Raw genomic sequence first — 27,066 nt, forward strand, 5'->3', positions numbered from 1 at the left:
ACGCACAGTGTCAAGCGCTTAATTAAATATTGATTGCAGACTTATATGAATTTACCACATCAAATCAAGGTCCCGGTTGGAGGCCTGCCTTTGATATCCCAGGCCTTGAAGTGGAAATGAGCTCAGCGAGGCAGGGGAGCGTCTCTAAAGTACACACATCTTATGTTGGTTATTTATTTATTTTGCTATCAAGCTGTTCCCTCACGGCACAAAAACGCAGTTCCAGATTGTCAAAGACACAACTCTGTAACTCCCCAAGTCACGTCTCAATACCTTAACGTTGTTCCCATATTAATTTGCCTAAAGAGCACTAAATTATGTCAATAAATTATTCAGTTTCTAGGGGGAAGGGACATTTCTGCATATTGACTTTATTGTGAATGTAATAGTCATTATAATTATGTTAATGTTTTTGTACAGTCCTCTGGCAATTCTGTTTAAATAAATAAATTGTTTTCTAGAAAATGATAACCGTAGACCCTCATATGATTCTCTCATACCACTTTCTGTCTCTAACTCAACAGTACATTTTAACTATATAACTTGGGTCACATGAAGTTGTCGAGGATAACGGAGATTCACCAAAAGAGAGATGGTGTGGTGCCTGTCTTGCTGGAAGGCACAGGCAGGATTGCTGTCAGGGTTCCTGTGATGACGGGTCAGAACTAGTGCTTCTCCCATTCTAGGACACTTTTGGTGCTGACTCTTGAAATGCTAAGTAGGTTTCAAGCTTCAGATTTTCTCATGTGTGTCTCCTTGATCCAACTATCTGAAGTGTGTCAGTTCAAAGCTGTGTGTTTACTTTTCGGACTTCGACATGAATTTGTCCGCAGCCAAGCAATTTCTGACTGTCCAATACGTTTGTGACACTTGTTTAACTGTTCCCAAAGTTTGCAAACTTCTCTGAACTTCTAATTTGCCTTCTTTATACATTCTGATTATATAAAGTATCAGAGCGTAACACGAGACTCATGACAGTGCCTACTACATTATTTACCACAGGTATGTCATCTGCGCTATTCTTTAAGAAAAGAATTATGCATAATTACATTCTCAGCACACAGGCCTCATCCAGGGTGGGGGGGGGGGGGGGTGTTTCATGTGTTCTTCAGCGGTGTGTGTACTCACTGGGTATTGACCCCATGACCTTGGTGCTGTGCACACCTTGTTCTGCACGTACTACATATGTTTTCATGCACCACGTGAAGTCGATGTGCACATGAGGTCTGCATATCAAGTCTAGAAAATCACCGAAAGCCCTTGACGATTAACTGTCCATTTGCGCAAGTGTCTCAATTTCATCAGCTATGTGTTCTGTTCCCAGATGACACAATCTAGAAATTCATACAGAAAAACTAAACTGAAATTCAAATGTTTTAGTAAAGCAGTCAACGGAGCATCAGTGTGTCACCCTGGCAAATGCGCGTAGATCCATCGATTCGATCGTAGATCCACCGTTAGTCCGCCGTGTCGACGTCCTCGTAATCACGGCTCGACATCGTTAACCGGCAGTTTCTTGGTGATCCCCATCACGTACTGGATCCATTTGTAGTAGTTGGCCACGCGAGTGTACACACCAAACTTGCCCTTCTTGGCACACTCCTCGCCCCAGCTAACGATGCCCGTCAGGAACCAGGTGTCGCGGAAGCGCGTGGCGTGCGGTCCGCCGCTGTCGCCTTGGCACGCATCCTTGGCGCCCTCCATGTAGCCGGCGCAGAACATGTACTGTGTGATTCGGTCGCTGCTGCTGTCCTTGCACTCGGACCGCTCCACGTACGGCACCTCGATCTTCTGCAGCGCCTCCGCTGGTCGCCCGTTGAAGCGCAGCCGGCCCCAGCCGCTGACCACGGCCAGCGTGTCGGAGTGGAGCAGCGCGTCCGCGAAGGCCTTGGGCCCCAAGCACACGGGCCGCACCCGGTCCGAGAACTGGACGGGGTCGCGCAGGCGCAGCAGAGCGACGTCGTGGTTGTAGGTGCTGACGGTGGGGTCGTAGCGCGGGTGCGGGACGGCCTTCTCCACCTCCAGGTCCTGCTCGGTCCCCTCAATGCGGGACACGTCGAGCTCGCCTGTGGGGCGCGGTATTGAGCGTGAGTGTAAAAGCCTTTAATGTGTTTAATGTGAACTTATCTCGTTTAAACACTGAGAACATCTGCTGCAGACTTGATTACGACGAGCCTGAAGCATTTCTCCACATGTCCTGTGTTCTGAGAGAGCCGTTCGGTGGTTGGACCGTGCTGGTCCCGCTGGTCCGGAGTCTTACCCACTCTGACGAAGAACGCTTTGTCCTTACTCTCCTTCAGACAGTGCGCCGCTGTAATGATCCACAGCTCGCTCAGAATGGACCCTCCGCAGAACACCTGCTGTGTGGACCGCACAATCAGCGCCACCTACAGGACGGGAAACCACGCTCTTACCCGTGCAGTACGCTAGCTAACCTGTAGTTGAGAGCTTGTCTGTACTGGGGGTGTTGCTCTGAGACCACAGACTCCCTCCCCCAATACCTGCCAGGGAATTTCCCCTGGTGATGCCCGGCTCCCACCGATGATCCGGTCCCTTGTCTTAGGCTCCTCCGTGGTGTTATACACCCATGTTTGTGGCCCAGGCCGAGGGGCCTGTGGCCCTGTGCCCGGGACCTGATCTGCTGGGCTGGTGGTCTGGTTGGTGGGGGGGGTCCTGGGGCTAGTAGATCTTTTGGGGCGAGTCCCTGTGCTGTTACCTGTGATGGAACCTAAAGATCTGGCAACGCCCCCCATGCTCAGCTTCCTCACGCCGCATGGAAATGTCACTGGGAACACATGAACACATACAGCACGTCTCCAAAAGCCTCTGAAAGGCACCATCAATCACTTGGCTTAAGGCAGCGTTTCTCAAAGTGTGGGGCGCACCCCACTAGTGGGGCACATGGGTATTGCAGGTGGGGCGCAAGCAATTGGAAGAAATGAACCTTTTTAAGCCTGTTGTTTTAATGCCTGCTCGTTTTCATAAGCCCCGCATGTTTAAAATGTCTGCGGAACAGTGTGAACCAGGGCTAGATTCTGCATTTGTATCGGCCCCCACGGTCAACAAATTACTTTTGCCGCCATCCCCCCATCAACAGATCATGTTCGCCACCCCCCCCCCCCCGGTCAACAAATTACGTTCGCCACCCCTATTGATTTTAGTTCAAGAAATTATAAAATTTAAAATTAGCATTTGTATTTGGGGCGTGGAATCTCCCCTTCTTCTGAGGTGAGGAATGATAGAAAAAGTTTGAGAACCACTGGCTTAAGGTGACATAGGCACAAGATAAAACCGTCAACACCCAAAGTGCAGAAACGTCACAGGGAGTCGGGTTCGTGTGGAGATGGGCCTCACCTTCAGGCTGACACTTGACCTCGCCCACCAGCTTGTATCCCGTTGCGCAGGAACACTGTGCTCCACGGCTCCCCCCGGTGGCGCAGAAGTGCGCGCAGCCGCCATTGTTGTGCTCGCAGTTCCTCGCCGTCACTGCTCAGTGTCAACAAAGCAAGAGTGTATGGAACGCCAATGTGGACAAAATTTGTCTCAAACTAAACGCATTTGATTTGTAAAGCGAGAAAAAAGTGGTGTTTTGGAGGTTTTTACGCCGCAAAAAACAATGTTAGTTTAAACGGAGTATAAATGTTAGTTTAAAACTCCGTACAGAACACTACTAAGTGCTCTGAAACGCCCTTTTTTATGTCACTTTTGTGTCCATCCAAACGTGTTAAAAATGCCATTCTGTATTACGATAATGAGCTCCTCCTGACATTTTTGACAACCAATAGAGTTTTGACAAACAACTTTTTTCCACCAATCGCTCACGAACATGGTCAGACCAGAACCATCAATTAACGACTGCACTCGACTGCTATTAGCAGACAACCCTGGACCTGATCTACATCCATATTAACGAGGTAAGATGCATTTTAAAAGGATAAACTTTTGTCAAATTCAAACACTACAAATTGACAAATTAAAGTTCATCCATAATTAGCCAGTTAGCCTAACTTAATTTACTTAGGTAGCTAACCTAATCCAATTACGAATAAGTGACTCGACGCAAAAGGTATTTCAGTGAAAAATTACTGAAAATGAGTTTTTTTTCATCTTTTAGCTTTGTACACGATGGGCTGTTTTGTTCATGATGGTAGCGGAACTACCAGAGAAACTGACCGATAACACTCCTAATTTAGTTTAATTGCCCATGTTTAATTAAAAAATGGTACCCTTTGTCCTATTTCCAAAATGCTGCTTTTTTGTCGTATTACAAATCAAATGCATTTAGTTTGAGACAAATTTTGACCACTTTGGCGTTCCATAGGAGTGAACCTCGCCACGTCACGCAGCTCTCACGTCACGCAGTTCTCACGTCAGGCTCACCCTGGATCAGTCATGCTCGGCTCTTACCTATTTCACAGTTCCGGCCAGTGAAACCTGGCTGGCAGTTGCACGTGTACGTGCCGCCCTGATGCTCACACGTGCCCTGGTTCTTACACGGCAATGACTTGCACTGGTTTCCCTCTGAAGGACAGAATGCAAAGTGTATATACATAATCTGTATATCACGCTTTCAAATGTGTCCCATGTCCTTCCCTCTGATCAGATACACAAAAACAGGTCACCGCTACGTCCATTTGAGTCAATATCGCAGTAAATGATTAAGCGCAGGACGTACCGACGTAACCCGCCCAAAACTCCATCTGAAAAACATTGGAAGAAGGCGTCAGGTTTCTGCCGCTTCTCCGGGGCTGTGAGGGAGAGCGATGTAGACCTCTGGGATCTGCTGTTGTTCACTCACTGTTTTCTCGTTGTTCTCGAAGGCCTCCCTGGCCTCCTCCAGAGTACACCTCTCCTCCATGCACTCCCTCTCCACATTACCCTGAAGAAACTCCTCGAAGGCTCCAGTGTTGGCGCGCCGGTGCCGACCCAGAACGTCGGTCGCATCCTCCATTCCCAGGAACACTGGCCTGGGAGCTGGGGGGAGACAGAGAGAGGCAGCGGTGGGAGATAGAACCTTAAAACCAAATATTTAGCTTTTTCTGATCACTTTTTCTTCCACTAGAGAAAGAGCTTGTGACCATCAGATCCAGATCCATCTGTAGGTGTGACGTGAGGTGTGGATGGTTATACCTGCTGAGGTGTGGAGACGCTGCTGTAGCAGTGCCCATGAGAGGAACATCAGAGAGAGGATCGTCATGCTGCTCAGATCTGTCTGTTCATGCACTGGGAGAGACTTCTGTGAGAGGTCAGATCTCCTGAGCCAGGACTCCAAAGTACAACAGGGTGTTTGTTCTACCCACACAGACCATTCTGCAGTGTTTGTGTGTGTGTTTGTGTGTGTGTGTGAGTGAGTGAGTGAGTGAGAGTGTGTGTGTGTGTGTGTGTGTGTGTGTGTGTGCGCGTGTGTGCGCGTGTGTGTGTGTGTGTGTATGTGTGAGAGAGAGTGAGTGAGAGTGAGTCCCAGAAAGAGAAAACATACAAATATCTGCAAAAGTGGGCTTTTTATTAAGCTTATCCAGTGTCATTTAAATCTGAACAATGTGTCTTTCCCTGATAAGGTCTGGCAGAGGGTCATAATTGTTCTTTAATTTTAATTGACCTTCAACTATGCTTAAACTACTTGAAATCAAATCATGTTAACCTGGAATAGCTAGTGAACCTGAGCAGTGTATCACGTATATACACTGCCTGCAGTGACATGAAAAACACTAATAAATCCATCAGATAAAATAATGAACGTTGGAACATTTCACCAAAAAGATCTCATTAATTTCTATTATGTTATAATAAAAAGTTAACCGCAGCTGAATCTGTTCTCTTGCCGTCCTCGATTAATTCAATGTTATGTTATATGCCTTTATTCCCCACTAGATGGCAGTCATACACCAACTAATGTGTCCAAAGCGTTGACGGTTTGGTGTGGTTATAAAACCAAACAGAATGTGAATGCTTTGAGGTTTATGTTGTACTCTCCTCTTCTCTGGTGTGGTGACTACCAAAACTACCAAGTTCAGCGTATACTGTGTTTGTCTGAAGCGAGGTGAACCCCCCCCCCCCACACACACACACACACACACACACACACACACAAACACTGTGGCTGTCGGTTCACTTCCATCTTCTATTAGCCTCATTTCACCCCATTGGAGATCTGAGTTCATGACCTCTGCTGCCCACCACAGTGCCCACCTCCGAGAGGAGGAGAGGTTAAACGAAGGCTGGGCTGAGCTCCAATCCACCTCACAGACGTGCCCCACAGACGTGCCCCTAACCACAAGTACCTGAGGTATCAAGGGCAAGTGAGGGCCACCAGAGCTGGAAAAGCACACTCCAGGAAATTTGGTCTGCACTTCAACTCCACTAGCAGCCTGTGGTTTTGGACGCGGCCGGTCCCTCTGTGCCCCTGAGCCTCTCCAATGGAGCGGTTATATCGACCGGGTCTTCCGCCTCTCAGCCAGCCATTAATGGTCTGCATTATTCATGCCTAAGTAATAAACGCCTGCCGTCAACCCCAATGTGTGAGAGCCACTTGATCCACGGAGGCCACAGTGGCAAAAAGTTTTTTAGGCGCAAAAGGGGGTGTGAATAAGAGCCTTCCCTCCAACACAATCAACAAACTGCGTAATTGTAGCCCAAGGCCAGTTTAAAGAGCATGAATAATTATGACTACATCACTCCAAACTTTTTTAATTTGCTTCTCTTAATTGCTGTAAAACCCACTGCCCTTGGAACAGTCTTCAACTGCACATCCATACCTTACGTAACGCAATGAAAAGTGTATTGATTTCTCTCCAACCAGGTCACCTCAGTCATGGAGGTAGAGGCAAAGAGACATGGAGCCTGGAAAGGCAGCTGCGGCTCCTTCGTGAGACTGAAGGAGACGTGCAGCGGCTCCTTCACGAGACTGAAGGAGACGTGCAGCGGCTCCTTCGTGAGACTGAAGGAGACGTGCAGCGGCTCCTTCGCGAGACTGAAGGAGACGTGCAGAGGCTCCTTCACGAGGCTGAAGGAGACGTGCAGTGGCTCTGCTGTGAGACTGAAGGAGACGTGCAGCTACTCCTTCGTGAGACTGAAGGAGATGTGCAGCGGCTCTTTCATGAGACTGAAGGACATGCAGCTGTTCCTTCATGAGACAGATGGAGATGTGCTGAGTCTCCTTTGTGAGACTGAAGGAGATGTGCAGCGGCTCCTTCGTGAGACTGAAGGAGACATGCAGCTACTCCTTCGTGAGACTGAAGGAGACATGCAGCTACTCCTTCGTGAGACTGAAGGAGATGTGCAGAGGCTCCTTCGCGAGACTGAAGGAGACATGCAGCTACTCCTTCGTGAGACTGAAGGAGATGTGCAGCGGCTCTTTCATGAGACTGAAGGACATGCAGCTGTTCCTTCATGAGACAGATGGAGATGTGCTGAGTCTCCTTTGTGAGACTGAAGGAGATAAAGCAGCGTGGTTCTAATCGTCAACCTCTCACCTCTTCTGTGGGATGTAGGCCATCTTTTAGGGAAGACTATTAGTGATGTGGACGCACATGAGCTGATTTAGATGGCGGCTCATTGATCTCTAGTGCCTGGTGTGTGGAGGGCGGTTGTGCCGTGGATCGTGATGCAGACGGGAAGAGGTGCCGTCTCCAATTAGTGCGATGGATGTGGAGGCAGTGACAGCTGGAACCTGTAGATAAAAACAGAATCAGAGCGATCGATAGCAGGGTCCCTCGTCACCTAACACCTAGTGCTGCTCCTCTCCTCCCTGCTCCTCTCCTTCTACCTCTTCAGGTACGTGTCTTTCACTCGGCCCCACCCTGACGACGCCCCCTCCCAGTGGACTAAAGCCTCTATGAACTGTGTGAGGGAGTGAGGAGACACTGCAGAGGTGTGTGTCTCAACACCAGTGCTACAGTGTTCGGCCTGGCTTTGGCCTGCCCCCCTAAACCCGTCCATAGACTGCAGAACCACGCTCCTCTTCCTCCTCCTTCATACCTGGTACCTGCAGGTAGACCCAAAGAACCAATACCCTGACTATGAGCCAGAAGCCTCACGCTGATGAGTATATAGCCAGCTCACTGGGTCGGCCAATGGGACAGCCACCGTCACCCTGCAGGGGGTGTCACCCTCGGAGGGTCTGCACACTGTAGTTTAAGAAGACCTCCCTGTCCACATCTAAATCCCCCTGCCTTCCGTTGATCTACGCATCATCATCATACAGTATGTAGGCTCATGGCGAGGCTTGTGTCTATAGATCAAGACATATGTGATACTATTTGGAACATCTGAGAGTGTGAACCGTCGCTACTGTGCTTGCGTTTATTTCTCTCTCTCTTTTAATATTTAATGAGGACACTGGCTGGTGAGTTTCTGTTCTCCTTAGAAGAAACTGACTCGTCTCTGGAGACGTGTGAAGAAGGGAGATCAGGTTGCTGAGATCAACCTAAAAAATAGAGTCTCAAACAGAGAACTACAGAGAAAACTCTGAAAACCCACCAGAACATCATCTTTGCTTGAAAAGCAAGACGCACCAGGCTCCAAAGAACAGCAGGACAGCCTGCATATCACGCCAGCACCAGGTCCATCTGTCTCTCCGGGAAATACAGAAGTGAAAAGCCGATGGCTTCTTTACGTGTGACGTTTACCACAGCGGTGCTGCTGCTGGGACCCTGGAGTGTGTGTGGGTGTGTTCTCAATCACAGCACCAGCTCAGGTTCTTATTTAAGTTAATCACATGTCATTTTGCACACGGATCACCTGCTGTCTGTGTGCCCCGGGGACGTCGGGTACTGCCAGGATTTATGTTGCTTTTGAGGGTTAAAGAACATTCTAGAGAAAGCAGCTCTCATCATCACCAGATGGTTTTGCTGGGGAGTACGAGGTGGTTTGCGCCCAAATTTCTGTCAGGGAATGAGACCTGCTGCTGTTACGTGTGTTGGATACGCTGCGTTTAAACACGTGCCTGGACTGCATTTGAGTGTGTGTGACTCAGGGTCAGTGTTTGTTAGGGTATAGGGTATATATTTAAGGGTATATATGTTACATATATATCCTGTATTCAAATGCAGCTTTTACCATGTTCGTAATGAACATTAATATGAATCATGAGATCTTGTTGAAGAGAAACTAAGACCTTGTTGTATGTCCATCTGCTCTATTTTAAAGCACTTTCGCCCCGTCACCACCAGCAGTTATAAATGGAAAGACTGCAGGCTTCAAAGCTCTGCCCCGCGGTCTCCGCCCCCTGGATGCAATCACTGACATGAATGTGGTATTTGTAAAAGTATACCTCGGTTAATTAGACCGGTTATCCTGCCAGCCACACAGGGTAATGTTTCACACCCACGCTGGCAGCCCAACCCGGGCCGCCGACATTCAAACAGTCTTCATATTTAGTCAGAGGATGAAATGAAACGGACGCTTTACGTGAGCGGCAAACGGAGTCACAAACATTTTACTCACTTGTTTTCTTCCTTATTTTCGGGCGGCTGTTCGGTCTGTGGTTGCGTACTTGGGCTTTGCTATCCTGATCCAGGATCAGTTGTGGTATTGTATGGGAATGAGTGTAGGAGAGAGTGGGAGGAGAAGTGTAGGAGAGGGGGGAGGAGTGTAAGAGTGGGGGGAGGAGTATAGGAGTGGGGGGAGGAGTGTAGGAGAGAGGGGAGGAGTGTATGAGAGAGGGGAAGATGTAGGAGAGAGGGGAGGAGTGTAGGGGGAATGGGACAGAGAGGGGAGGAGTGTAGAAGAGAGGGGGGGAGGAGTGTAGGAGTGGGGGGAGGAGTGTAAGAGTGGGGGGAGGAGTATAGGAGTGGGGGGAGGAGTGTAAGAGTGGGGGGAGGAGTGTAAGAGTGGGGGGAGGAGTGTAAGCGTGGGGGGAAGAGTGTAAGCATGGGGGGAAGAGTGTAAGAGTGGGGGGAGGAGTGTAAGAGTGGGGGGAGGAGTATAGGAGAGAGGGGAGGAGTGTATGAGAGAGTGGAGGAGTGTAAGAGTGGGGGGAGGAGTGTATGAGAGAGGGGAGGGGTGTAGGAGTGGGGGGAAGAGTGTATGAGAGAGGGGAGGGGTGTAGGAGTGGGGGAGGGGTATAAGAGTGGGGGGAGGAGTGTAAGAGTGGGGGGAGAAGTGTAAGAGTGGGGGGAGGAGTATAGGAGTGGGGGGAGGGGTATAAGAGTGGGGGGAGGAGTGTAAGAGTGGGGGGAGGAGTATAGGAGTGGGGGAGGGGTATAAGAGTGGGGGGAGGAGTGTAAGAGTGGGGGGAGGGGTATAAGAGTGGGGGGAGGGGTATAAGAGTGGGGGGAGGAGTGTAAGTGTGGGGGGAGGAGTGTAGGAGTGGGGGGAGGAGTGTAAGTGTGGGGGGAGGAGTGTAGGAGTGGGGGGAGGAGTGTAAGTGTGGGGGGAGGAGTGTAGGAGTGGGGGGAGGAGTGTAAGAGTGGGGGGAGGAGCACTTGTCTTCTGCCCAGAATTCCATGCATGTCTGTGGTTTTAGATTCCACATTTGAGGCAAACAGAACCGTGTGCGTCCAAAAAGCAGAAGCTAGTGGCTTGTAAACCCAAGCAGCCCAAGTCAGATGATGCACCGTGTATTTAAAGCCTGGTAAACACTATGATCTGGGAATGAACCTCACAGTTCCTACTTTACCCTTTACACATTGTTACATGGCTGTTTAACTTTTGGTTGAACGATGGTTGAACATGCTGCTTTAGTGTTGAATGGGCAAAACGTGTACAAACACACGCGTGTTCCAGTCTGCTCATGCTAGTGGGCAACTTGCACTTGGGCTCTTTATCCGTCTCTCACTGTACAGAGCCCGACGTCTCCCTCCAGCTGACCACCCCCCCGTGAGTCATCCACAAGGCCCCAGAGCTCAGAGGAGAACGTGGGAGGAAGGTGGAGATCTTCAGATATTTCCACGCCCCTGGAAATTTGCGGAGATCTACACGCAGATTAAACCACTGGTAGGAAACACTAGCTGGTGGTCTCTGGAGTTCATCCGTGTTCTGAAGCGGGTTCTCTGCCGGTGCCTCCACCGAGAAACGCATCACTTCTGCACGTGGTCGGGGCAGAAGGTTTGAAGGTTTACTCGTCTTGGGGAAGTCTAATGAGTTTTTACATTGTACACTGTGCATCACTGGTGAGTAATGACAAATTTCTTACACGATGTACCCTGCTTCAGATTGAAGGACTGTGTGGTCTATGGAGAGCTGAGCAGAGGTTCTAGCAGGGCCAATCAGGGGTCACGGCTGGATGGAATTGGAAATGTTCAAAAATTAAAGCTGGCCAGCTGACTAGAGCCTGCATGTACCTCTGATAGATGTACAGAAGTGTGGTAATGGGAAAAATTGAATCCCACATGAGATCCCACCTCGAGGCTAACATGTGCTGCTGGGTGATGAAACATTAGGTCTGAAAACGCAGACTTAAGCTAAATGTGCAGGAAAAGACAGAAAAATGATTTATGACCTGGCCGGGCCAGTGAGTGGACGTTTGGTCACACACAGCCTATATGGTATTTTAATATTATTTCTTCAATATGCGCTACATGCAGCTCTCTGTAGAACCACACACACTTTTCTGATTAGTCAGTTTGGTCTGTTTTTTTACTTAATATATTTAATTTATTTAATAAATGAAGTGAATTTAAATATAAATATTTATTTAATATATTTAATTTATAAATAAAATTTAATTAATAATTTTTATATATGACTACCAGAAATTGAATAGCAGTTACCAATTATGAATTTTACCTGAAAAGCCTTCATGGGTTGTTAAGTCTGTTGAACGGGTATACACAATTATATATAGTTCCTTTAGAGCAAAGTCAGATTAGCAAAATACTAATTGTTAATTTTGCCAGAATATTGTTCCTGTATCAGTCTTATCCAGAACTCATTTCCTAACCCCACAGACGCAGTAGCTCTCCTCAAACATCTCGCCTTCGCTTGATTCCTACAACGCTTCTCTCTGTCCTAGAAAATTATTTTAAGAACAATTCCATACGGTACCAGAACCGATTCTCTAAAAGCAGCACACCTGAGTGCTTTTTGAGATGGAAGAAATCGATTCATCCTGGTGTCTGTCTTTTTAACAGATGTTAAATTAACACACAATTACACGTTGGCAACTCAAACTCACATTTGGACATCACCTTAAATTAGTTGAAGTATCGTATTAAAATCCCAACCATTAAAGCCGTTTTTAGTATGCTGGGGAACCTCACACCATTAAATACCACCCTATAGAGTTAGAATAATAAAATAAGACACATGGGCGACTGTCATTGGCAGAGGGCCATGTCATGTGACCATCAGAGGAAGACGTGCAGGAGGTACATATGAGCGGAGCATGACTAACCCTTCTAATAATGGTATATCGCTTTTTCATCTATGGTAAGGAAAATTTACCTTATGCTGGAGACAGTCTGTGTTGAAGTCAGTCAGTGTTGGATTCACTCAGTAGAGTCAGCCTGTGTTAGAGTCTGTCTACATGGAGTCAGTCTGTGCTGCAGTCTTCTTACATGGAGTCAGTGTGTGCTGGGGTCAGTGTGTGCTGGAGTCACTTTGTGTGGAGTCAGTCTGTGCTAGAGTCTGCCTACATGGAGTCAGTCTGTGTTGGAGTCAGTCTGTGCTGAATTCAGTCAGTGTTGGAGTCACTCAGTGGAGTCAGTCTGTGGTAGAGTCTGTTTACATGGAGTCAGTCTGTGCTGGAATCCTCTTACATGGAGTCAGTGTGTGCTGGAGTCAGTCTGTGCTGAAGTCAGTCAGTGTTGGATTCACTCAGTGGAGTCAGCCTGTGTTAGAGTCTGTCTACATGGAGTCAGTCTGTGCTGGGGTCAGTGTGTGCTGGAGTCACTTTGTGTGGAGTCAGTCTGTGGTAGAGTCTGCCTACATGGAGTCAGTCTGTTAGAGTCAGTCTGCGCTTAAGTCTACTTATGTGAAGTCTGTCCTGGAGTCAGCCTGAACTGGAGTCAGTCTGTCTGAGAGTCAGTCTATGCTGGAGTCTGCCTACATGAAGTAAGTCTGTGCTGGACTCGGTCTGCTTTGTATATTCAGCAGCAGCTACTTGCTGTGTATTTCAGTGACCCTGTGGTAGAGGCCAGCGTGCATCGAAGGCACTATGAAGGCACTATGAAGGCACTCTGAACGCACTCTGAACGCACTCTGAAGGCCCTCTGAAGGCACTGTGAACACACTATCAAGACACTCTGAACACACTCTGAACACACTCTGAAGGCACTATGAAGGCACTGTGAAGCTAAAACCTTTGCCTCAGTGACCCAGCAAAGTACTTCAAAGTGCTGCCAGTTGGACAAACCGGCACTGCTGTCTTTCTGGGACTGAGACTGAGGACAACAACCAACTGGACATGTCAGAGCTAGAGACAGGCACACTCACTGATGTCCTTTCTGCCAAAGGCACCCCCTCCGCACTAAATCACCATGCAGTGTCATGGCTGACATGTTTATTAGCAGCATGTGGTGTTGCACAAAACGAAAAGGAACAAAATAACACACACAGTTCAGAGGAGAAGGTCGACACGTTCTGTGAAATCTGAAGGCTGCTACAAGTACAGTGATGGAAACTAGACCATTTATCTCTTCAGTAGAGCTTAGCTTGTGCCTTCAAACTAACTTGATCCAGCGTGTGGTTAGATTTAAAGCTCTGTTTTTGATCCAGCCTGTGGTTAGGTTTAAGGTTCTGTTCCGCAGCTTTCTGTGAGCATGTTAGAGCCTTTTAATTGAGGTTTGTTTTTTTTTTTTTACTTCAAATAAATTTCAGTAGATTATTTTGGTAGAGCAGCTTAAATAATTGCGTGTATGAAACGTACCAGTAAAATAAACTTGTCTTGTCATGTCTTGCCTATTAATACATATTATGTCATTAACACATGTTATATTAGGATAACGATCACAATCAAGTAAAAAATAATTCAGTACATACATGTATTGACTCACATTTCCCACAAGCCCAGTGTGACTTCGTTACAGTCATGAGTCTACCATTAGTGACAGCTGCAGGAGTGACCTCTTCCGACAGCACCCTTCACCGGGTCACCCTTTCGGTGACCTCCGAGTTCATTGATCAGAAGCGGCCTGACACGACTGATCTCGTCTTACTGAACGCATCGATTCAGCGTCTCCACATCTGTATTTTTGACCGGCGCCCACGCGATATCGTTACTTATACCCTTGTCGTGAATACCGGCGGGGTACAGGAAGGCCAGTCACAGAAGCAGGTGTAAAGTCACGTTTGATCGCGCACGTGCTCTGGAGGACACGGGCCGTAGGCTGCGTGAAGCACCCCCTACTAACACTGGTTCACATCCACCCACTCCAACACACTCTCACTATTCTGAAATAAGTGGGCATGAAATATAATCCAAAATGAAACGAATGAGTGGTAAGTGGGCTGGAGTGCGTTTCTTCCAATTATATTCTCAACAGATCATTATTCATCACCACATTATTTACAGTTTTGTAGCTCTTACCCTGTTGAATAGTTTTGGGGTCCGTAAAACACATCGACATATGTTTGATGCGTTAATATAACGAAAACATATCAACAAACATATTAATCTTGCTTAATACTGTGATAAACATTATAGTTATAAACCCACGGGTATTGTATATATATGTATTTTATATATATATATATATATATATATATATATATATATATATATATATATATATATATATATATATATATATATATATATAAGGATACGATATTCCCTTTTGTGGTTTCATAAGGTGGTTCCTCGGGTTTTTTGTGCGTGTGTGTCACAGCTGACGTGGGCTGACTCTCGACGGAACCCCTCTCTCTCTTTTCTCTCTGGTTTTCGTTCGCTTGCTACAGCAGAGAGGGTTCGTGATTTTATATGGAGCACAGCGATATTCATGGTGGATGCGTCTTTCTACATCAATGTGCATTAATGTAGGAGGAAATGTGAAGGGGATACGGTAAGATAAACAGAGATTGACGTTTAAAGAGAGGTTCAAATGCTTTAATATCTGAAACCACCGTCAGTCTTGGACAACACGTCTCTGAAGGTTCTTGACGGACTTGTTACTAACGCGCGGCGCTTTTGAAACTCGTTGCTTTTGTTCTTACGAGAGCTGCATTCAGCTGCACTGGTCAGTCAGGCATTAACCGCTGCCTGAAGGAAACTGCTTCGTGTTTGATCACGTCTTGAATTCTACAGATAAATGATTTCTATAATTTCTCTCAATGTTTTTTTTTTATAGAGCCCTTGCCTCATCACCTGGTACCTTTGTTGTGGATTTGACAAGGATCTCATAGAAAAGACAGTGGGCAAACATCGGAGCTAACGCTTCTAGTCTAAACCGGGAATTAGACAACCAAACTGGGATCTATGAGCGGGAAAGCGGCGAAACCTAAAGAAGAAAAGGATGCTTCCAAGGGTAAGAAGCGACTCCTGCGATGCTTGAGTGCTGTCTCTCCATCACTGGGTAAACGCGAGCGTGCGCATGCAGCCCCCATCCAGGGCTTTGTCTTCTCAACCATCTCAACGCGCAGACAACCCGCCCGCAGCCCCAAAACAGTCCACAGGCGTTTATTAACAGAACCATGCTACGTTGTGATAAAAATTTACATTTTACAAACTTATATTCCCTTTCTGTGTTTAGATGCATTGATAAAAAACGCACATACGGGACCACATTGAGTCTGTCTATGACAGATGAGGTTTTACGTAGTGGCCGTAAGCCCCATGTCACAGGTACCCTGTTGAACTCCACACGTCCGCCTTGCATCTGGATAGTTCTGGAAAACCAGAGTGGTCGGTTCACAGTCGCCGTTACCTGCGATGCGAGAAGCCGTGTGCACGGTTTGTTTGGGTCGCTACTGCGCAAATGACCTATTGCGTAAAAAAAACGATCCCTTGCATCTCGGGAACAGGACGTAAACTGGCCAACCATTGCCATGGAGACAAAGGGGGATACAGGGTTGCCAAAGAAACGTTTGCTGAGGGTTTTTGCACGAGAGCTTGCGATGGCATGCAGTTTCAGTGCTTGCTTTTGTTGAAAGCATCAGGAATGCATAATTATGATTAGATAATTATACATAATTACAAGAAGAAAAACATGACCAAGTTTGTCTAATCACTGGCAAAGTCTTTCATACACCAAAACGTCAAATGAATAGATTTTATGTTATGATTAAGCAATGTTTACATTGTCCCTCATGGCAGTGTTTATTAATGCATAATTTTTTGGCTCTAGGAAGTTTCCCCATAATGTCGTAGAAGTAATGCTTAGAAATAATAAATTATATGAAACAAAATTTTACTAATTAAAAAAAAGTAAAAACTAAAAATAGCAGCATGTCGTTAAACATGACTTTGTCCGTTTTTCATGATTGGACTCTCTTTATCATATTTTTCTTTAATTTTGCAAGTCAAGCCGCACTAGTAAGTAACCGAACAGTAGTAACCAGACAGTAGTGATCAAAGACCTCACGTGTGTGAAATGAAGAGAGAAGACCGTTTACTTTGCATGTCCTGTATAATCACTATATCAGAATATTCCAGAAAATGTTGAAGTGAATATGCCAGTGTGCTTTGACCACTGTCCTTCTCTTTAAATATTAGATAATAATGTGTTTTTGCTGACAGTAGCAACTGCATCCAGGACATATTAAACCTTTTATATTGCAAACTGTTTCACTTTTAAGGAAGGCAAGAGGTTTGTCAAAATGTTACTTGTTTTAGGTTTGAATCTGTCCATAAACCTAGTGGTAATTTTCTTGCTACTTTTATGCTAGTATCTGCATTCTGTGTTGAGTACTCAGAACATAGTCTACTCGGAACATGGACTTCCTAGAACAGTGTACTCAGAACCTCATTTTATCCACATCTTTCTTCAGCAGTATGGATGGGAAAACAGATTTGCATGGTATTACTCAACTTCTGTACTACACATCATATTTTGAGTATACTACCATCTCATTATTATGGGTTATGGTTGCATTTTCAGCTCAAAATCACTTTAACAACATTATTTAGTTTGTTTAGAATCACATTACATATGATATCTGTATTAAGGTTCATTTGCTTCTGTAACATATGCTCTGTGGCTGACAGCAGACCCCCTAGTGGTGGGGGACAGAAGTGCAGTCTCCCTCAGGCTTCAGAAGATCTTGACCTGTTTCAGCCTTGGTCCTGAAGCAACAGACATGGCCATGAGAGGCTTTGACCCTCTGAAAGCACTGGAGCTGGTGTGTGCCCTGCTCCAAAGCGCCTGGCCACAACCTGCTTGTCTGGGCCTGTTCTGTCCTCTGGGGTGGCGCTCATGTAGTCTGTAGCTCTTACTGAGAGGGTCACCTGAAGACAGAGGAGGTTTGGATCCACACTGGGGTGGTGGAGAGAGTTTGATTCTAATGTTCATCCTTTTTGACATTCTCTCCAGTTCTATTTCTAAGGTGCATTTTTATTTATGTATTCTCTTGTTGGTATTTATTGTTTTTTGGACAATATGCCCCTTCAAAGTAGTAATGCATCTAGTTTTGATTCAAAAGGTAAATGTGTGATACTGGGATTGTACAGGATGTGACAAGTTAAACTTCAGGACATTTGCAATTGTTCTACTGTCAGTGCACTAATGTAATCGCATCGTCAAACCTGGGCAAACGTGCTGGCAGGAGCCTGTGGCAAGCAGTGTTGTGGATGAAGGCTCCATCTGCACCAGACCCCCACCACCAGACCCCCACCAGACCCCCATCAGATCCCCATCAGACCCCCACCAGACCCCCATCAGATCCCCATCAGACCCCCATCAGACCCCCACCAGACCCCCACCAGACCCCCATCAGACCCCAACCAGACCCCCACCAGACCCCCACCAGACCCCCATCAGACTCCCATCAGACCTCCACCACCAGACCCCCACCAGACCCCCATCAGACCTCCACCAGACCCCCATCAGACCCCCACCAGACCCCCACCAGACCCCCATCAGACCTCCACCAGACCCCCACCAGACCTCCACCAGACCTCCACCAGACCTCCACCAGACCCCCACCACCAGACCCCCACCAGACCCCCACCAGACCTCCACCAGACCTCCACCAGACCCCCACCAGACCCCCACCACCAGACCCCCATCAGACCCCCACTAGACCCCCATCAGACCCCCATCAGACCCCCATCAGACCCCCACCAGACCTCCACCAGACCTCCACCAGACCCCCACCAGACCCCCACCACCAGACCCCCATCAGACCTCCACCAGACCCCCACCAGACCTCCACCACCAGACCCCCACCAGGCTGCATCCCTGCCCTGGTCACTGAAACGGGTGACCATCGATCCAGGACTCTCACTGTAGCTCGTCTCTCTGTCACCGGGGCCGTGCCATTCCGTTCACTCCTATTGGCTGCCTGGTTCCTGGCCCCGCCTTTTCTCCAGCTCCTTGCTGGCCTCCTTGTGTGTCCCACATGGGCCTGAAAAAGTTCGCCCTGCTACGCGTGAAACGAGGGGCGTGGCCGCCCGACGCTCTGACATCACAGGACCTTTTAGAAAACTATAATAAAAATGTGTGCTTGCTTCTTATTTATGGTGAATTGCGGTCATAAAAGTGGGAGCTGCACTCCTGAGACTGGAACCGGGCCTGAACAAATAGTAAATCAGAACCGTGTTGTTTGTTGTGCTGGTGTTTAGTGTGAGGTGAGGGATCAGTGAACTGGGTGTCTCGTGGGGACTTTTCATTGTTTCTGTCATCTGGCTCGAAAGCAGGTGGCTTTACTCTTAAACTTGGCAAAAACCTGCCTGCATTGATATGAGTGGTGCAGTAATGCGTACAGTGATGTGAACTTGCCGGCACACAAACCTCACAAACTCTCTGGAACTCATACCTGCCTGAGAATGGACAACACGATTTACTAGGCCTCATCATTCACCTTAGAAGGTCAACACTTAATGCCTCTCTCTCTCTCTCTCTCTCTCTCTCTCTCTCTCTCTCTCTCTCTCTCTCTCTCTCACTCTCTCTGTCTCTCTCTCTCTCTATCGCTCTCTGCCCTCTCTCACACTCTCCATCTCTCTCTCTTGCTCATGCTCTCTCCCTCTCACTCTCTTTCTCTCTCTGTCCTGTCATCTCTCTCCCTGTCTCTCTCTCCCTCTCTCTCCCTCTGTCTCTGTCTCTTTCCCTCTCACTCTCTTTCTCTCTCTGTCCTGCCATTTCTCTCCCTGTCTCTCTCTCCCCCTCTGTCTGTTTCTCTCTCTCTCCATCTCTCTCTCCCCTCTCCTTCTATCTCCCTCTCTCTCCCTCTCTCTCCCTGTCTTTGTCTCTCCCTCTGTCTCTCTCTCTCCCTCTCTCCCTCCCCCTCTCTCTCCCTCTGTCTGTCTCTCTCTCTCTTTCTGTGTCTCTCCCTCCCTCCCTCCCTCCCTCTCCCTCTCTTTCTCTCCCTTTGTCTCTGTCACTCTCTCTACCTCCCTCTTTCTCTCTTCCTCTGTCTCTCTCTCCATCTCTGTCCCTCTCTCCCTCCCTCTCTCTCTCCCTCTCTCTTCCTCTGTCTGTCTTTCTCTCTTCCTGCTTCTCTGCTTCTTTTTGTCCATTTTGAAACAAAATCTTTTGATGTTCTAAAGTTCTGTGGGTAAATGGGCAATAAATGTGTCTGTTCATGCCATTGAAAATAATCATGCAGATTATCAAACCAGATACTCCTATAGAATAGTGCAGGGCATGCCTTTAAACATTATAGACTGTATATAAAACATCAATATACAAAAAGTCACTAACTAAGTTAATGAGGAAATGAAGATTTTTCTTTTGAAATGTTGGTCTTGTAATTGCCAGTGTGTGTGTAATTGTAATTGTAATTGCCAGTGTGTGTGTGTGCATCTCTGCGAGGAGGAGACCAGGGTTCAGGGAGTCTGGAGATGGTTGTAGTGGAATGGGCACAGACACAGATCGCCAGCATGAATCCTCAATGGCCCATGTGTTATAAAGTGTGACGGCACTGCAGGCATTCAAACACACACCACTCGGTATGGAAGGTGAAATGGACACTTTTGATGGTATAAAGTATGAGGACATGAGGAATTAGTCTGTCGGATTTCTTTAAATCTGGGTGGATTTATTTGTTCTAGAAGCATAATCCATGCTATTTGTTTATGTTGAAATAAGGTGTCTCACTTTAATGGATTTTGTTGTGATTTGCTTACATGGCCAATCTGGAAAATGCATTACTGAGGTATATTTCAAAGAGCATCAGTGTGCATAAATATCAGTTATTCATAATGTTCCTAACAAAGATCTGTTTTTTATTACATACTTAAAGCAGAAAACAAATGCATCCTGTGTAGAAGCATGATGTGTTGCAGCTAGACTGAAATGACGCTGCTTCTAGACTAGGACACGTCAGCTCAAAGCACCCTACATCCCAGTTTTTAATTCAGTTCAGTCCAAATTCAGTTATAGGGCCTGTTTTTAGAAAAGGCATTGCCACAAAGCAAAATGGACAGCGCGCTGTACAGACGTGAAGATGCAGTCACACGTGGAAACGTGGATGGAACTGGAGCCCAAACAGCTAGAGGCGCTTGAATCACACGTGGGACTGCCAGTAAGCGTGGTTTTGGAGACGCGTTATTGTTACAGGAAACAAGATTTTCAAAATATGAGGCGCTGGTTAGGTATTTGAATCCATAGTGCACGTTTTGTTCCAGGAGCCATTGTTTTCAAAAAGGTCATGACCAGGCCCGTTGACAGTCTTGCTGGGGCCCGGGACAACAGACCCGGTTGTCCCCCCCTGTCGACGGGGCTGGTCATGACCAGTGTACACGGAGAACAGAGGCGCACCTTCTTGCGGGAAGGGCAGCACATGCGCATTTCGGAGCTCTTTCAGCACTTCCGCTCACACTTACTGGGTCGACTGACACTTCATAGCGAGTGAAATCCGACGCTGGCGAAGTGACTCAGAACCATTGTGGTGGTCGAAGGTTACATTTAAGCGCCGTATCCTTTCAATTACGCAGCGAGTCGTTTCATTTACGCTGTGAAAACGACCACCTCTGTCATATCAGTATTACGCATACCTTGGCATTAGTGTAATTATACACAGGATAAGATGTCAAATATCCCGTGCCAAACCACTAGAGCTTCACGTTTTAAATCCAAAGTCTGCGGCGGCGCGATCCGACAGCACCGACGAGCCTGTGTTTGGTCCCGAAGGAGACCGCATCTCTCCCCCAGGGACGGGTATCACACCCCGTAATGGGATCCTGGTTTCGGCTGCGTATGAATAAGATGGAGTGCAGTCGGCGAGTCAGCCTGGTTCTGGAGGCCATGCGCTTGTCATCTCGCCTCTTCTCTGGGCTCGGGGTTCGGCTGTACTCACCGTCTAGTGTGTCTCCATCGCTTGGTCTGCTTTAACCACTTTACCAAACGTCAGAACCTCTGCTGTTTTATTTATTCATTGGTTTATATTTTGAAGTGTTCACATTGACAACAGGCATGGCAGTCATTGAAGCATTCTTACGCAGCGCCCTGGGAAAAGATTGTTATAACACACGACGACTCGTCTGAAATAACACCGCGATTCCTCCTTTAACAGGAGAGCGAGTGGCTAGCAGCTCGTAGCACAGTCTTCCTCTATGGGCCACGCAGTGATCGGCGAGGATCTCTTTCACTGCTGCCTGCCACAGTTCAATACAAGGATCAATAAATCAGCTCGACTCCTTAATAGGCACTTCTGACTTGCCGTTGGTTCCATGAACTCCCTTTGTGTTTTATGATGCTCAGCTCTGGGTCTAAGGGCCGCCTGGAGATTCCTCCCATATACAGAAGTGTCGACTAAGGTCACGGAAGTGATTCTAAAATGGCCAGAGTTTTCTCTGCCTTCACACCCATTATTTTGCCTAGAGGATGTAGGCAAAGCTGTTCTGGGGCTGCTGTCCATGATCAGGGACACGGAGCTGGGATGCCAGACTGTCCTACAACAACGACTCCTGGAGGGGTCAGTGGAGGGGACACTGAATGACAGGTAACCCTGGATGTCCCCAGGGGGAGATCGTCCCAGACGAATGCCCCTAGGAGTCTACTTAACCAGATCAGTTCCTGATTGATGGGTGTCAGTCAATCTCCTCCACCCACTCCTGGCTGGCAGTATGGTGGACCTTCTCTCATGTTCTAGTTAAGAAATGGAGCTCCAAAGCCCCAGTAGCACAGCACCCCTCACTGATCAGCCCCAGACCCATCTGACTTAAGCACAGTTAGCTTAAATTTATAGTTTACGTCTCTGGCGCAGTTTCAAACAAGCCTCAGAGACAAGCCTAATTAAGCACTTCGGTGCAGCTCAAGATTTGCCGTCTGCTGGCTGGATTTTATAACCAGGCAGGACTTCCTGGGTCTGGCCGCGTGGGCTCCGGCTTGCACCGCGGGGCTGGTGAGGCGTACCGGTTTGAGCCGCAGCGTTAGTAAAGGGCGAACAGGGCCAGACACAGCCGGGACTGGGCCCTGCTCTGAGGTTAACGCTATTGACCACATCGATCTGTGGATGGCTCGGTCCGCTTTCCTGGCTCTTTCATTCCGACTCGCTCGTGCAAACCCACCAAGCGATCCAGCTCGTCGGAAAAGCGGCGATGAACTGGAGCTTCCCCTACGTCTCCTGTAACGCAGCCGAGGTTTACTCACCCTGTGTCTCCAGCTCCTTCCTACAGAGCCACAAACACAGGCGGTGTTGCTAATGTCGATGAATGCATTTTGACTCAATGAAACTCTTCCCTAGCAAGCTCTGATGTTCAACAATGCTCAGCTAGTTAATATAGACCATTGTCTGAAAGCATCCTGTATGTCTAGACCCTTCAAGAGCAAAGCCAAAGACATGGGCAAGAAAAATCCCCAAAGGAAGCCTAGAAAAGAAACCTTGGGAGGACACTGGGCGACACTGGATTGCAGCGTTCGTAAATAAACTCGGTCTATTATCAGCTCTTCACTTCTTTTAGAACGCTGTTAACAACCACACAAATTTGTACCACCCTGTAATGCCCGGGTAGATGGGTGTACAGTCCAACAGATTAAGGCCCACAGATTGATGGGATGGTTTTAAAACTGGCTCCAAGTTCATGCCCATGTAGATTGTAAACTTAGTTTAGACAGTTAGGGCTGATGTTTTGGATGCTTTTGGTGTTCTTCACAAGCTTCATGATGCAGTTACCTGTGATGCCCTGAAGACATTTTCATGCATGCTGAGCGCTTGTAGGATGAGGGGCAAAATTTATTCATTTTTTGAGGAGGCAATTAAAATCCCTTTAAAATTTCAAATTGTTCTGGAAAAAAAAATCATATACAAGCAATCAACATTAACTATTTACATTTGTCTTAGAAGCAAACGTAAGCATAAACAATTAGCTAAAAGCTTTAATACTATGCAAAACATACATTCAGTCAGCTGTGTCTAAACTTTAGATTGGTAGTGTATGCCACGCATTCTTCTCACCCTTTGCAATAAGACGACCTTTTTGTTTGGGCCTACAAAGCTTTTTAAATGCCTCTGCACCACAGACTAAGAGAGGAGACGTGCTTGAAGGTCACCGGCCTGTTCATTTCAACAGATGCTGCACTGGGGGGGTCAACCATGACACACAGTTCATTCTTCATAAATGATGGCTGCTGGTTTACAGCCTGAAGGGCGATTGCGTTGTGCCGGTCCCCAGACATCTGCAAACGGGTACATTTCACGAGCAGCCTTAATGTAGACAGTGGCACTGCACAGGCCTCCAATGCCTGCAAGGCGTTTAGTGTGGACACGCCGTGCGCAGGGATGTGACAGCAGAGAGCCGCTAACACCTGAGCTAATGCTCGCTGGTGTAGAGGCTCGAACTAAAAGCGTTTGTTTGTAACATGCTGCATTAAAAAAACGACATCATCGTGTGTGTGTGTGTGTGTGTGTGTGTGTGTGTGTGTGTGTGTGTGTGTGTATGAAAGTGAGCTGCAGTGTCCATAGATCAGAGAGGTTCACTCGCTCGCCAGTTTGTTATTATAGAGTATCTATAGTATCTGCTTCTCTTTGTTTTCTGTTTTTCTGCGTTCTCTCCGTTCCCTGCGTCTTCGTGTGCACGTTTGCGTGTGCGGTGTGCACCGCGGCGACGGACGAGCACCACCAGTGCTGCTGACGCCAGGCTAATCCTCTGGGCTTTGGCGTAATTGAGTTTTCTGTGTGCGGGATTCATCTCTGCCTCTTTCCTGTCTCTTCCCATTAAAGCGAGAGGGTGGGGACGATGGTCTCCTCTGGCCCAGCTGGGAGCCCCAGTGTCCTACATAGTGCTGTGTGGTGGAAACCCGCCCCCAAGGAGCATCACACGCTCAGGTCCGAGGGAGCTCTGTCAATAACGGGAAGGCAGTGGAGGCCGACATATATACACCTGCCCCTCTGGTGTCCTTCTACACCTGCCCCTCTAGTGTCCTTCTACACCTGCCCCTCTGGTGCCCTTCTACACCTGCCCGGGCACCTGCCCCTCTAGTGCCCTTCTACACCTGCCCCTCTAGTGTCCTTCTACACCTGCCCCTCTAGTGCCCTTCTACACCTGCCCCGGGCACCTGCCCCTCTGGTGTCCTTCTACACCTGCCCCGGGCACCTGCCCCTCTGGTGTCCTTCTACACCTGCCCTGGGCACCTGCCCCTCTGGTGTCCTTCTACACCTGCCCCGGGCACCTGCCCCTCTGGTGCCCGTCTACACCTGCCCCTCTAGTGCCCTTCTACACCTGCCCCTCTGGTGCCCGTCTACACCTGCCCCTCTGGTGCCCTTCTACACCTGCCCCTCTGGTGCCCTTCTACACCTGCCCCTCTAGTGTCCTTCTACACCTGCCCCTCTAGTGTCCTTCTACACCTGCCCCTCTGGTGCCCTTCTACACCTGCCCCTCTGGTGCCCTTCTACACCTGCCCCTCTGGTGCCCTTCTACACCTGCCCCTCTAGTGCCCTTCTACACCTGCCCCTCTAGTGCCCTTCTACACCTGCCCCTCTGGTGCCCTTCTACACCTGCCCCTCTGGTGCCCTTCTACACCTGCCCCTCTAGTGCCCTTCTACACCTGCCCCTCTGGTGCCCTTCTACACCTGCCCCTCTGGTGCCCTTCTACACCTGCCCCTCTGGTGTCCTTCTACACCTGCCCCTCTGGTGCCCTTCTACACCTGCCCCTCTAGTGCCCTTCTACACCTGCCCCTCTGGTGCCCTTCTACACCTGCCCCTCTAGTGCCCTTCTACACCTGCCCCTCTGGTGTCCTTCTACACCTGCCCCTCTGGTGCCCTTCTACACCTGCCCCTCTAGTGTCCTTCTACACCTGCCCCTCTGGTGTCCTTCTACACCTGCCCCTCTGGTGCCCTTCTACACCTGCCCCTCTAGTGCCCTTCTACACCTGCCCCTCTGGTGCCCTTCTACACCTGCCCCTCTAGTGCCCTTCTACACCTGCCCCTCTGGTGCCCTTCTACACCTGCCCCTCTGGTGCCCTTCTACACCTGCCCCTCTGGTGTCCTTCTACATCTGCCCCTCTGGTGCCCTTCTACACCTGCCCCTCTAGTGCCCTTCTACACCTGCCCCTCTAGTGTCCTTCTACACCTGCCCCTCTGGTGCCCTTCTACACCTGCCCCTCTGGTGCCCTTCTACACCTGCCCCTCTGGTGTCCTTCTACACCTGCCCCTCTGGTGCCCTTCTACACCTGCCCCTCTAGTGTCCTTCTACACCTGCCCCTCTGGTGCCCTTCTACACCTGCCCCTCTGGTGCCCTTCTACACCTGCCCCTCTGGTGTCCTTCTACACCTGCCCCTCTGGTGCCCTTCTACACCTGCCCCTCTGGTGTCCTTCTACATCTGCCCCTCTGGTGCCCTTCTACACCTGCCCCTCTAGTGTCCTTCTACACCTGCCCCTCTAGTGCCCTTCTACACCTGCCCCGGGCACCTGCCCCTCTGGTGTCCTTCTACACCTGCCCCGGGCACCTGCCCCTCTGGTGTCCTTCTACACCTGCCCTGGGCACCTGCCCCTCTGGTGTCCTTCTACACCTGCCCCGGGCACCTGCCCCTCTGGTGCCCGTCTACACCTGCCCCTCTAGTGCCCTTCTACACCTGCCCCTCTGGTGCCCGTCTACACCTGCCCCTCTAGTGCCCTTCTACACCTGCCCCTCTGGTGCCCTTCTACACCTGCCCCTCTAGTGTCCTTCTACACCTGCCCCTCTAGTGTCCTTCTACACCTGCCCCTCTTGTGCCCTTCTACACCTGCCCCTCTGGTGCCCTTCTACACCTGCCCCTCTGGTGCCCTTCTACACCTGCCCCTCTAGTGCCCTTCTACACCTGCCCCTCTAGTGCCCTTCTACACCTGCCCCTCTGGTGCCCTTCTACACCTGCCCCTCTGGTGCCCTTCTACACCTGCCCCTCTAGTGCCCTTCTACACCTGCCCCTCTGGTGCCCTTCTACACCTGCCCCTCTGGTGCCCTTCTACACCTGCCCCTCTGGTGTCCTTCTACACCTGCCCCTCTGGTGCCCTTCTACACCTGCCCCTCTAGTGCCCTTCTACACCTGCCCCTCTGGTGCCCTTCTACACCTGCCCCTCTGGTGTCCTTCTACACCTGCCCCTCTGGTGCCCTTCTACACCTGCCCCTCTAGTGTCCTTCTACACCTGCCCCTCTGGTGTCCTTCTACACCTGCCCCTCTGGTGCCCTTCTACACCTGCCCCTCTAGTGCCCTTCTACACCTGCCCCTCTGGTGCCCTTCTACACCTGCCCCTCTAGTGCCCTTCTACACCTGCCCCTCTGGTGCCCTTCTACACCTGCCCCTCTGGTGCCCTTCTACACCTGCCCCTCTGGTGTCCTTCTACATCTGCCCCTCTGGTGCCCTTCTACACCTGCCCCTCTAGTGCCCTTCTACACCTGCCCCTCTAGTGTCCTTCTACACCTGCCCCTCTGGTGCCCTTCTACACCTGCCCCTCTGGTGCCCTTCTACACCTGCCCCTCTGGTGTCCTTCTACACCTGCCCCTCTGGTGCCCTTCTACACCTGCCCCTCTGGTGTCCTTCTACATCTGCCCCTCTGGTGCCCTTCTACACCTGCCCCTCTAGTGCCCTTCTACACCTGCCCCTCTAGTGTCC

General features: G+C 49.0%; 2 protein-coding genes across 8 annotated transcripts in view; one reads left to right on the plus strand and one right to left on the minus strand.

Moving 5' to 3' along the window:
- Positions 1-459: 459 nt before the first annotated feature.
- f9a (coagulation factor IXa) lies at positions 460-14,108 on the minus strand. 5 transcript variants are annotated; one of them, XM_077021180.1, is made up of 10 exons: positions 9,445-9,551; positions 7,473-7,669; positions 5,131-5,223; positions 4,799-4,974; positions 4,676-4,700; positions 4,408-4,521; positions 3,355-3,486; positions 2,502-2,785; positions 2,261-2,387; positions 460-2,066 (listed from the first exon to the last, which is right to left on the minus strand). In XM_077021180.1, exons 3-10 carry the CDS (start codon positions 5,195-5,197, stop codon positions 1,486-1,488), a joined length of 1,506 nt encoding a protein of 501 aa, XP_076877295.1. In that variant the 5' UTR covers positions 5,198-5,223; positions 7,473-7,669; positions 9,445-9,551; the 3' UTR covers positions 460-1,485. The 5 variants fall into 5 exon arrangements, with proteins under 5 accessions (XP_076877295.1, XP_076877294.1, XP_076877293.1 ...); XM_077021179.1 differs by having other exon boundaries at positions 5,131-5,236; XM_077021178.1 differs by lacking the exon at positions 9,445-9,551 and adding an exon at positions 13,921-14,108 and having other exon boundaries at positions 5,131-7,669.
- The window catches only part of fgf13a (fibroblast growth factor 13a), a 99,339-nt gene continuing 82,951 nt past the window's right edge, over positions 10,679-27,066 (plus strand). Inside the window, exons 1-2 of one of the 3 annotated variants that reach the window (XM_077021185.1) lie at positions 10,679-11,111; positions 15,228-15,404. In XM_077021185.1, coding sequence (XP_076877300.1) covers positions 15,356-15,404 — 49 coding nt within the window. In that variant the 5' untranslated portion in view covers positions 10,679-11,111; positions 15,228-15,355. Of the gene's footprint in view, positions 11,112-14,788; positions 14,943-15,227; positions 15,405-27,066 lie in introns of those variants that run through there. The other 2 variants (XM_077021182.1, XM_077021183.1) reach the window with 2 other exon arrangements.

The sequence above is a fragment of the Brachyhypopomus gauderio genome, chromosome 11 (genome assembly GCF_052324685.1).
Source record: "Brachyhypopomus gauderio isolate BG-103 chromosome 11, BGAUD_0.2, whole genome shotgun sequence".
Classification (NCBI taxonomy): domain Eukaryota; kingdom Metazoa; phylum Chordata; class Actinopteri; order Gymnotiformes; family Hypopomidae; genus Brachyhypopomus; species Brachyhypopomus gauderio.